At 41.1% G+C, this 12,071-nt stretch overlaps 1 protein-coding gene across 10 annotated transcripts; it reads left to right on the forward strand.

Moving 5' to 3' along the window:
• Window positions 1–1,486: 1,486 nt before the first annotated feature.
• On the forward strand, window positions 1,487–12,071 carry dcnl5 (DCN1-like protein 5). Of its 10 annotated transcripts, none has more exons than XM_014162599.2 (11): window positions 1,487–1,785; window positions 4,652–4,722; window positions 4,934–4,976; window positions 5,152–5,254; window positions 5,991–6,082; window positions 9,142–9,212; window positions 9,297–9,388; window positions 9,504–9,612; window positions 11,055–11,159; window positions 11,317–11,419; window positions 11,514–12,071. In XM_014162599.2, exons 4-11 carry the CDS (start codon window positions 5,184–5,186, stop codon window positions 11,570–11,572), a joined length of 702 nt encoding a protein of 233 aa, XP_014018074.1. In that variant the 5' UTR covers window positions 1,487–1,785; window positions 4,652–4,722; window positions 4,934–4,976; window positions 5,152–5,183; the 3' UTR covers window positions 11,573–12,071.

Raw genomic sequence — 12,071 nt, forward strand, 5'->3', positions numbered from 1 at the left:
TCATATTGCAGCTTTACCTAAGGATTGGGGATCAATTAAATGGTGTATCAGTCTACTCAATACCCAATATATTTCTTTCCCAACGTACTCTTCTAAGTTATCAGACTCCTAAACATCCACGCAGTATTGTTTTTCCATGGGAATAGTGTTCAATGCACATAGGTTGACAATAAATGTGGCTCAATTCACAGTTGTTTCGGAGACCCGCAATAAGAGCTACAACGCTAATGTTCTCTGGGTGTCACTAAGTAGACTGATACCCCATGTCATTGATCCACAATCCATAGGTAAGGCTGTACAGTGAAATAATTATGCCCCCAATGCAATTCTAAAGTATAACACATCCAGTGTGATTTAAAGATTTTGGTCAAATTAACAAATTAACAACCTCGTTTAGCATGATCTATTCAATTACGGCATAATTCTACATTTGTATTCATTTGCATCACTATCAATGACATACTTTTATTTTGAAGGCTAACCGCAAAGTCCACTATTGTGGCTAATCCTTATTGTGGCTAGCTTCACATAGATGGGTCCGACTTCCATTAATCAAATTAGAACTGCTTTATAAATTCGGGTTATTTTAGATGATGACACCAGATTATGTCGTTTTGCTGTGTTTTTGGGGAAGAGCATTGTTTGGATCCTTGAGCAGGCTAGCTTTCTTTTATGTCCAGCACTGTAGGCGCGCGAGACAACTTTACCAGCAACATAGCATACGTATCGATTAATCAAATCAAAATATATTGGTCACATACACATGGTTAGCAGATGTTAATGCGAGTGTAGCGAAATGCTTGTGCTTCTAGTTCCGACCATGCAGTAATATCTCACAAGTAATCTAACAATTTCACAACAGCTACCTTATACACACAAGTGTAAAGGAATGAATAAGAATATGTACATATAAATATATGAATGAGCGATGGCCGAACGGCATAGGCAAGATGCAGTAGATGGTATAGAGTACAGTTTAAACATATGAGATGAGTAATGTATGGTATGTAAACATTATATAAAGTGCCATTGTTTAAAGTGACTAGTGATACATTTATTACATCCCATTTTTAATGATTAAAGTGGCTAGAGATTTGAGTCAGTATGTTGGCAGCTGCCACTCAATGTTAGTGATGGCTGTTTAACAGTCTGATGGCCTTGAGATAGAAGCTGTTTTTCAGTCTCGGTCCCAGCTTTGAATCGTTGTGACATGTGAAATACGAGTAATAGTGTAAACAATGTGTAATAACTACGTACAAAACATAATGAACGGGTCAAATTATTATGTGACGTGCAGTCATATTCGGGTCCTGACTGGTCAACAACCTTATTTGACACGTTAAAAATACTGTTATTTGACGTCTGTTTTGACACGCAAAAATACCTCACACTGTAGGGACATGTGGGAAAGAGATAAGGTGAGAAACAGGCAGAAGACCTGAGGTATTCGTCATTTCTGGTAGAGGGAGGAAGGGGGCGTTTTATTTACACCTAATCGTTAGTTATTTTATATTTCTTACCAATTTCATGCGTTCGATATTATTTTAAATCAAGTACGGTAAAATACATATTCTAATAATTCGACCTGTAATTTGATTTATTTCCATAGCTAGTACGACTCAATCGCGCATCCCTTGAAATCATGTGGTACGTTCCATACCTCTCTGTTGCCCCGGAAGAAAGCAGTTTGATTTTACCACTTGGAAAGTGATCAGCTCGCGAGGTTGCAACCGTAAAAGTACATTATCTACTCGCATAAAAGAAACACAACTCTTGGAATCCAAGGTTTGCATAAAATATTCACATACTTTTAATATCCAAAACTGTGTTGTAAACCCCCCTTGGGTGGATGCACTGACGTAAACCTGTGGCAAATATTTAGTTAGCTACGTTAGCCAACAACGGCTAAATATGTTTTCTGACTTGTTGAGAAACTAAGTTGACTAACGTTAGCATTTCAGCAAATCGTTTCCATTGTTTTGGTCGAATTCGATTGATCTCTTTACCCAATGTATTCTAGCTAACCTTAGCTAGACATGCTAGTTAAATACAGCCTTCTTCGCTGGTCCCACGTATTCGACTATGTTCGCTTTTGAACGTCATCATGACAGAAATAAACTGCGAACTGGCTAGCTAAAGTAGCTGGCTGTTAGCTACCCGCGTTAGTTGGCTAGGTAGCTAGCTTACATTTTTCGTTAACTCGAGCTAGCTAGCTATCTTTCTTGATAACAACAAAAAAGCAGAGCCCCAGTCGTGTGTGTATTGGTGTAATCTTCATGCAGATAATTACTTTTGTGATTAAGATTATTAATCATATGTATAGTCCTGATTCAGCCAGATCAAGATAATGTTGTTTGCTTCACTAAGCTAGCTAACTTACTAACGTTAGTAGGTAATTGATTGCCAAATAACGTTGATCCGGTAATTTTACATTTGAAACTCTGCATCGTTGGGAAAGGTTCGTAAACAAGCATTTCGCTGTGAAGTCTACACCTGTTGTATTTGGCTCGTGTGATGAATTACATTTTATTTCGAAAAGCAATGCATGTTGTGGGCTACCTGTCTAGTTAGCCTTTGCAATCGCAGTTAAGTTGGCTACCTGCTAGCTAACGTTAGTACTCTGACAATATTTCCTATGACAGGTCTAGCCTATCTTTTTTAAATTGGATTTAATAACAACCGTTATAACGTACTTTGGTATTGTATTATAGTTCATATTTAGACAATCTATCTAGCTAGTTACCCAGTGAAGTGGGTTTATGAATGTTTCGCATCGTTCGGCATTACGGTGACGCAGTTATTCTGACCAGCGTTGTTAAACGTTAGTTAGCACCTACAACAATAATTGGGAGAAACTCCTGCATGTGTGTCGATGCATATCGTTATTTGTTGTAGTTCTGTGTACGTTAACTGGGTAACTAACGTTAGCTAACTATTAGAGTAGTGATCATTGATATGTCTGCTGTCTGTACATAAAATAATCCGGTAGAAATGTAACTTTAGATAACTAGACTATCAAAGTAACTTGGATGAAATCTGGCCGCTAGCTCTGATTTGACAATATCCAGTTATTTCACGTTTGTTTATCAGCTTCTAACAGAAAGGTCCACAGGTCTCGAGAAGCCAAGGGGGGTATACCCATCTACCCAGTGGTGTAGTGGGGGCTATGCGCAGTATACTCACTTTTTTTCAGTGGACATTGCCTACATTTTCTGATGTGGTTTAAGCATTGTTGTGGACTTAGAGCATTCCATTTTGGCTGGTCAGCTCTCCCTTCCAGTCTCTAGAGCCTTGTTACCCTTTGGATGGTGGACCATTTTTGATACACACAGGAAACTGTTGAGCGTGAAAAACCCAGCAGTGGAGGCCGTTTATATAAACCTGTGCACCTGAAACCTACTAAAATACCACGTTCAAAGGTACTTAAATCTTTTGTCTTGCCCATTCACCCTTTGAATGACACATACACAATCCACGTCTCAATTGTTTCAAGGCTTACAAAATCTTCTTTAGCCTGTCTCCTCCCTTTCATCTACACTGATTGAAGTGGATTTAACAAGTGACATCAATAAGGGATCATATCCTGGATTCACTTGGTCAGTCATGGAAAGAGCAGGTGTTCTTACTATTTTGTACACTCAATGTATTCACATGTCCGCCGCACACAGCCTAGTTTCAGCAAGAGCACGGCTCTAAACTGGTTGTCGCATGGAGCATCTCACAAAATAACGACATCAGTAGCTGGTAGGGTAGGTAGGAAAGACGTTTCAATTCAGGATATCTACTAGTAAATGCTAACTAACGAAACAATGGGTATGCAAACCAGGTATTGAAAAAGTTTTTTCTGAAGTCCTGGTTAAATCTTTGCCATGTGCAATTCAGCCATCATGCGCTGTTTGAATGAACATTTCTGAAGCCTTTCCTAAAAAGTCTACCCAATTAAATGTTGACTGCAAAGTACGCCTACCTGGCAGAATGATATCTATGATTTGTATCAATCGTGAGGGCATTTGTTTTGCAAACTCTGACATCGCATGTACTGTACTGTAGGCCTACATTGTATGTACAGGAACACCGCTAGTGAAATGGTCCCTTGCTAGGTGCACAATTTAATTAAAGGGCAACTACACCCTCCCCCAAAATATGATTTGATATTCCCAGACCTCATAAATGGTGTCCTGGTGTGGTTTAAGCATTGTTGTAGACTTGGAACATCCAATTTTGGTTTTTCTATCAATAATTGTGATTTTGAGAGTGAATCTTTGAGAGGAAAACTCATAAACTATTGGAAAACATTGAATTTTCAGCACAGTGCGCCTTTCCTTTTAGATAATTAGAGTATACCCACTTCTCCAGACACCACTGCAGCTACTGTCTATTGAATGGGCTAAGGTCCGCATAACTTATGGACCAGATAGCAGCTAGCCAATTAACAATGCATGTATTGGATGAGATCTGTTTGTTTAGACGAGGTAGCTGCTTCCATATACAGCCAATTGGCTAACATTAAACATAGGAGTTATCTGATCTGTGGTTTACGCCTTGTCTGGCGCACAACCGCGAAAACAACTTACACAAGACGAAGCTAGCTTGCCAGTATGTTAGCTAGTATGTCATCTCTCCCTCCCGCTCTCTCTGTCTGTTGCTGTAGGATAGTACACAGTGTTCGTACTGGCTGAGGAGACAGACCTACAGACGGTATCACAGACACTGGACAGATTTGTAAGTTAACAGACTCATGAGTGAACTATTGGGATAACCCAGTACTGTAGCTAGATAGCTAGTTGAGCCACTGCCAGAGCAGGGGCATTCTGGGAGTTGATTAGCTATGTGATGTGACCATACTGTGTTGTCTTTATGTATGCTCTATAATGTTATGGTACTATGTAGTTCATCACCTCAAGTCTCACTGTAAACTGTGTTTTTATTATAGAATCTTATAGATTTGAATGGACAAGGAGACCAGAAATACATAGGTACTTCTCCTATATACTATCTGTAAATAGTATACTGTTTATGGTATGGCTCTCAGCTCGGTGAGCTGACAGACTCTGTGTGTGTGTGTGTGTGTGTGTGTGTGTGTGTGTGTGTGTGTGTGTGTGTGTGTGTGTGTGTGTGTGTGTGTGTGTGTGTGTGTGTGTGTGGACCCAGCCCAGCTAGTTAACCCGTGTGGAAACTCTGCGATGCCTGTGAAGAAAAAGAGGAAGTCTTCAGGGTCAGATGACCCGGGACTCAGGAAGTGTAAAATCACCTGGTGAGGAACCCTTCCTCATCCGTCACCTCTCCTGCTTCTCACCTCTCCTGCTTCTCACCTCTCCTGCTCCTCACCACTTCTCCCACCATCCTTCACTATTGGATGTTTGGTATTTTTCCTCCACCCCCGACACACACCCCATTTCATGATTCCAACCCCTTAACCTGCTGTATTTAGAGCTGTAGTGGAACTCTGCCTCGCCCAACCGTTCTACTGTAGACCTTCCTTCTCCTCACCCATTCCACTGTGTGTGTGTGTTGCAGCTGCTGCTTGCTGGCTTTGCTCTGTGCAGTGAGCCTTGCTGCTTGACTGGGGAACTCAACACTCAGCACATATTTGTCCCCTTATGCAGCACAGACTTCAGTCAGTCCACAGGAAAGGAGAGGGGGGAGGCGTGTGTGTGACACTGAATATCCTAAGAACTCCTCTCATGCATGTGTCTGAGTCTGTTTAGTGACTGTGTTCTATCTCGTCTGGTGTAGTTTCTGACTGTGTTCTATCTCGTCTGGTGTAGTTTCTGACTGTGTTCTATCTCGTCTGGTGTAGTTTCTGACTGTGTTCTATCTCGTCTGGTGTAGTTTCTGACTGTGTTCTATCTCGTCTGGTGTAGTTTCTGACTGTGTTCTATCTCGTCTGGTGTAGTTTCTGACTGTGTTCTATCTCGTCTGGTGTAGTTTCTGACTGTGTTCTATCCCGTGTGGTGTAGTTTCTGACTGTTCTATCCTGTGTGTTGTAGTTTCTGCAGACCCCAGGCTCCAGGCCGGTTGATCAGCCCAGAGGACCAGTTCTCCAATAAGAAATGTCTGGCATGGTTCTACGAGTACACAGGTACAGTGCCTTCAGAAAGTATCCATGCCTAGTTAAAGGTTAAATAAAAATTCCACATTTTGTTATGTTACAGCCTGAATTCAAAATTGATGAACTATATTTTTTTCTCACCCATCTACACACAATACACCATAATGACTAAGTGAAAACATGTTTTTAGAAATATTAGCAAATTTATTGAAAATGAAATATCTAATTTACATAACTATTCACACCCCTGAGTCAATACGTTAGACAATCACCTTTGGCAGCGATTACAGCCATGAGCAATGTTCTCTCTCCAAGTAGGCTTCTGTTGCTATTTGTTCATAATGTAGGCCTATCAGAGTGGTCTACCATAATAAGCAATGGAGAAAATGCATCCCATAACATGTTAACATGGAAATAGCTGTTCTATCATGCAGCCAATGTGTGGTGTTCAATGTAGGCCTACATTCCATAAAACTTAAATAAAATAAAAACTACTTATAAGGATGGACAGTAACCTGTTTATCCGCTTGTCCTTCAGACAAGATGACTGAAAATGTTGTGGTGTTTGATGCAAGAAACCACTTTATTCCCTTACCATTATTATAGAGAATCAGACAAATTATGCTACCCTCTGCCTATTTGCTACTTAGGTTATTCAAGCCTGTCTCAAAATACGACACTGCCCCTTTAAGACAGAAAAAAAGCTCTTTACCCTACTTGCTTTTCAAAGATGTCTAGAAAAGCACACGTTTTGTGCTCTTACAGGAAGCAACCACTCCCTCACTGCTGACTAGAAATTAGCTATAACTGGGCTAAAACTGACTTACTAACAAATGTACACATATGGCTACATGCAGCTCTTGCTTTGATCTCAAAACAAGCATCTACTCCCGACCACTTATGCTGTAAACACAGTTCAAAGTGAATGGAACAGCTCCATATATGGCAACGATCTATTTGCATATAGGGATACTGCAGCTCTGATTGGCTATGGCGCACCAGTCTGTGTAGAGTATGGGCCTGAGTCATGCTTGTCAATGCAATAGAACTCTGTGCTCTACCTACAAGAAAATGTCTTACATAGTTCGTTTTGTTTCAGTATATTGCGTTGATTCGATCACAATTCGCACAGTAGAGGGAAACGTTGAAATAGTTAACTAAAGGGGAAAATTTCAATCTCGTGCTTCTCTGCGTGGGGGGAGCTGCGAGTCTGCACGCAGTTTAGAGGGAACATTGTCTGAGTCTTTCTGGTTAAGTCTCTAAAAGTTTTGCACACCTGGATTGTACAATATTTGCACATTCTTTTTTAAATTCTTAAAACTCTGTCAAGTTGGTTGTTAATTATTGCTATACAGCCATTTTCAAATCTTGCCATAGATTTTGAGCCAATTTAAGTCAAAACAAACTAGGCCACTTTGGAACATTCAATGTCATCTTGTTAAGCAACTCCAGTATATATTTGGCCTTGTGTTTTAGGTTACTGTCCTTCTGAAAGGTGCATTTTTCTCCCAGTGTCTGTTGGAAATCAGACTGAACCAGATTTTCCTCTAGGCGTTTGCCTGTGCTTAGCTCTATTCTGTTTCTTTTTATCCTAAAAAAAACTCCCTAGTCCTTGACGATGACAAGCAGTACTACATAGAGCCATGACTACATGGAACTCTATTCCACATCAAATAAGTGACGCAAGCACTAAAATTAGATTTTAAAAAACAATAAAAAAAACACCTTATGGAACAGCGGGGACTGAAGCAACACAAACATTGGCACAGACACATGCATATACACACGATAACATATGCACTATACATGGATTTACTACTGTAGATATGTGGTAGTGGTGGAGTAGGGGCCCGAGGGCACACAGTGTATTGTGAAATCTGTGAATGTATTGTAATGTTTTTTTAAATTGTATAAACTGCCTTATTTTTCTGGACCCCAGGAAGAGTAGGTGCTGCCTTGGCAGTAGCTAATGGGGATCCATAATAAATACAAATACCCATAACATGATGCAGCCACCACCATGCTTAAATATATGAAGACTGGTACTCAGTGATGTGTTGGATTTGCACCACACATAATGCTTTGTATTCAGGACATAGTTTATTTCTTTGCCAAATTCTTTGCAGTTTTACTTTTGTGCCTAATTGCAAACAGGATGCATGTTTTGGAATATTGTTTATTCTGTACATGCATCCTTCTTTTTACTTTGTCATTTAGGTTAGTATTGTAGAGTAACTACAATGTTGTTGATCCATCCTCAGTTTTCTCCTTTCAAAACCAACCATTAAACTCTGTAACTGTTTTAAAGGCACCATTGGCCTCATGGTGAAATCCCTGAGCGGTTTCCTTCCTCTCCAGCAACTGAGTTGGGAAGGACGCCTGTATCTTTGTAGTGACTGAGTGTATTGATACACCATTCAACGTGTAATTAATAATGTCACCATTCTCAAAAGGGATTTTCGATGTCTGCTTTAGTTTAGTTTTACCCATCTACCAATAGATGCCCTTTGCGAGGCATTGGAAAACGTCCTTGGTCTTTGTGGTTGAATCTGTTTTAAATTTACTGCTCGACTGAGGGACTTTACAGGTAATTGTATGTGTGAGGTACAGAGATGAGGTGGTCATTCAAAAGTAATGTTAAACACTATTATTGCACAGAGTGAGTCCATGCAACGTATTATGTTACTTATTAAGGATAGTGGTACTCCTGAACTTTATTTAGGCTTGCCATAACAAAGGGGTTGAATACTTATTGACTCAAGACATTTCAGCTTTTCATTTTTCATTCATTTGTAAAAATGTCTAAAAACATAATTCCACTTTGACATTATGGGACATTATGGGACACAGCTCAATTTAATCGATTTTAAATTCAGGCTGTAACACAAAAAAAGTGGGAATAAGTCAAGGGGTGTGAATACTTTCTGAAGGCACTGTATGTCATGATGATCATAGATGGCCTATTAACGTGGATACACACTCAGAACTCTTTTTAAATTGCAAGGAACTCAAGCTGATTATTGGTCACTAAGTATTGAGTCATTTATACCATTTTGTGTGTGTTTTTGTACATGCTTCCTGTGTACCAGGTCCAGATGAGGTGTTGGGTCCAGAGGGGATGGAGAAGTTCTGTGAAGACATTGGAGTGGAACCAGAAAACGTTAGTCTTCCTCGTCTTTTCTCTTCATCCATCCATCGTTGATAATTATGATGTATGTTCTCTCTCCATCTCTCTCTTTTTCAGATAATCATGTTAGTTATAGCCTGGAAACTAGAAGCGCCAAATATGGGATTTTTCACTAAGGAGGAGTGGCTTAAGGGAATGACTCTACTACAGTGAGTAACCTTGATTTACCACATCACATGTCTATGTTTCTGATGCTTCTCACTTTATAGGTGTGACTGGGAAACCGTCTGTGTTAGTGACACTACACCCCCCCCCCCCCTATAGGTGTGACTGCATAGAGAGGTTACAGGGGAAACTGGACTACCTGCGCAATCATCTCAACGACACGATCATCTTTAAAAACATCTACAGATACGCCTTCGACTTTGCCAGAGTGAGTCCTCAATCACTGGTTCACAGCCAGGAAATGGTTTGACCTCCTGAGGAGAGGGTCTGGTTGCATTTGGAAAGTATTCAGACCCCTTAACCTTTTCCACATTTTGTTACGTTACAGCCTTATTTTAAAATTGATTAAATGCCCCCCCCCCCCATCAATATAGACACAATACCCTGTAAAGATCAAGAAAAAACTGGATTTTAGAAATGTTTGCAAATTTATAAAAAACTGGAATCACATTTACTTAAGTACTTTGATGGTCCTGAGTGCTCTAGAGCAGGTTTTCATCAAGGATCTCTGTACTTTGCTCCGTTCATCTTTCCCTCGATCCTGACTAGTCTCTCAGTCCCTGCCGCTGGAAAAACATCCATACAGCATGATGCTGCCACCACCATGCTTCACCGTAGGGATGGTGGCAGGTTTCCTCCAGATGGGATGCTTGGCATTCAGGCCAAAGAGTAAAATCTTGGTTTCATCAGACTAGAGAATCTTGTTTCTCATGGTCTGAGAGTCCTTTAGGTGCCTTTTGGCAAACTCCAAGTGGGCTGTTATGTTCCTTTTACTGAGGAGTGGCTTCCCTCTGGCCACTACCATAAGGGCCTAATTGGTGGAGTGCTGCAGAGATGGTTGTCCTTCTGGAAGGTTCTCCCATCTCCACAGAGGAACTCTGGAACTATGTTAGAGTGACCATCGGGTTCTTGGTCACCTACCTGACCAAGGCCCTTCTCCCCCGGTTGCTCAGTTTGGCCGGGCGGCCAGTCCTGGGGTCTGAGTCTCTTCACGGGGGGCTCTGGGTGTTCAGGGGGCTGGCAGTAGCAGCAGTCATGATGGTGTTGCAGCCAGCTCTAGGAAGAGTCTTGGTGGTTCCAAACTTCTTCCATTTAATAATGATGGAGGCCACTGTGTTCTTGGAGACCTTCAATCCTACAGACATTTTTTGGTACCCTTCCCCAGGTCTGTGCCTCTACACAATCCTGTCTCGGAGGTCTACGGACAATTCCTTCGACCTCATGGCTTGGTTTTTGCTCTCATATAGAGCCTTTCCAAATCATCCCCAATCAATTGAATTTACCACAGGTGGACTCCAATCAAGTTGTAAAAACATCTCAAGGATGATCAATGGAAACAGGATGCACCTGAGCTCAATTTCGAATCTCATAGCAAAGGGCTGAATACTTATTATGTAAGTAAGGTATTTCTGTTTTTTATTAATACATTTGCAAAAAAAAATCAAAAACCTGTTTTCCCTTTGTCATAATGGGGTATTGTGTGTAGATTGATGAGGGAAAAACGTATTTTAATCAAAAGGCTGTAACGTAACAAAATGTGGAAAAAGTCGAGGTCTGAATACTTTCCGAATGCATACATTATCTCATCCTCTTTATCATCTCTCTTACCCCTCCCTCTAACTCTCTCTGTTCTCTCCCCTTCTCCCCCAGGATAAGGACCAGAGGAGTCTGGACATGGACACAGCTAAGTCCATGCTAGCGTTGCTACTGGGGAGAACGTGGCCACTCTTCCCTGTCTTCAACCAGTTTCTGGAGGTAACACACACCCTGTGTTGAACACAGCTGTGTGGTTCCTGCACTGACTCGTTCCTAATATCCATCTCCTTTCTCCTCCCCCTGTCTCCTCTCTCTGTCCTCCCCCTATCCCCGCTCCTCTACTGTCTCTTCCTCTATTTTCTCTCCTCCCTTGCAGCAGTCCAAGTACAAGGTGATGAATAAGGACCAGTGGTATAACGTCTTAGAGTTCAGTCGTACAGTCAGCACAGACCTCAGTAACTATGACGAGGATGGAGCCTGTGAGTACGTACACACACACTAAATCATACAAAAACACACACACGAAAAAACACACACAGTCCCTCTCACACTAACACTACTCTCTCTCTGTAGGGCCGGTGTTATTGGATGAGTTTGTGGAGTGGCAGAAAGCTCGACTGGCAGCGTTATAGCTGAGGACACATTCGCCAAACCGCAGGAGGAAAGCGAGAGTGTGAAAGAGAGAAGCACACATGAAGATGTTCTCCCTCCGTTTGAAATATACAGAAACGGCACACACACTATACAGAGACGGCACGCACACACCTTCTATGGACTGTGCACACACACCCATACGGTGTCACGGAGCGTACATACACTTCCAGTGACGGCCTCTGTGCTTAGTGTGCCAAACAGTGAAGTCCTTTCTCTCTCTCTCTCTCTCTCTCTGAAGATTCTTTTTCAGTGTTAATTTAAACAAGTTCAACAAGAAGAAAACAAACAAAAAGCTAAACAAAAGGGGGAACTATTTTTCATATATATTGCATCTGTGGCCACAGTTCTCTAGCCATTGTTGTTAAGCTCAACTGGGGAATTTTTTTGGTTTCCTTGAACATTTTTTCCATTCATTTGAGTCTTACCTTGTTTATAGTATGTTTTCAGAACAAGAATAAAGAATGGAATTCAACCAAA

Source organism: Salmo salar, chromosome ssa20 (assembly GCF_905237065.1).
Source record: "Salmo salar chromosome ssa20, Ssal_v3.1, whole genome shotgun sequence".
In the NCBI taxonomy this organism is placed as follows: domain Eukaryota; kingdom Metazoa; phylum Chordata; class Actinopteri; order Salmoniformes; family Salmonidae; genus Salmo; species Salmo salar.

Bases quoted from the DNA above. Each gene is read 5' to 3' on its own strand.
- dcnl5 (XM_014162599.2), top strand. From the start codon at position 5,184: ATGCCTGTGAAGAAAAAGAGGAAGTCTTCAGGGTCAGATGACCCGGGA. The intron at 9,389-9,503 runs GTGAGTAACCTT...CCCCCCCTATAG, and splicing joins AAGGGAATGACTCTACTACA to GTGTGACTGCATAGAGAGGT. The intron at 11,420-11,513 runs GTGAGTACGTAC...CTCTCTCTGTAG, and splicing joins CTATGACGAGGATGGAGCCT to GGCCGGTGTTATTGGATGAG.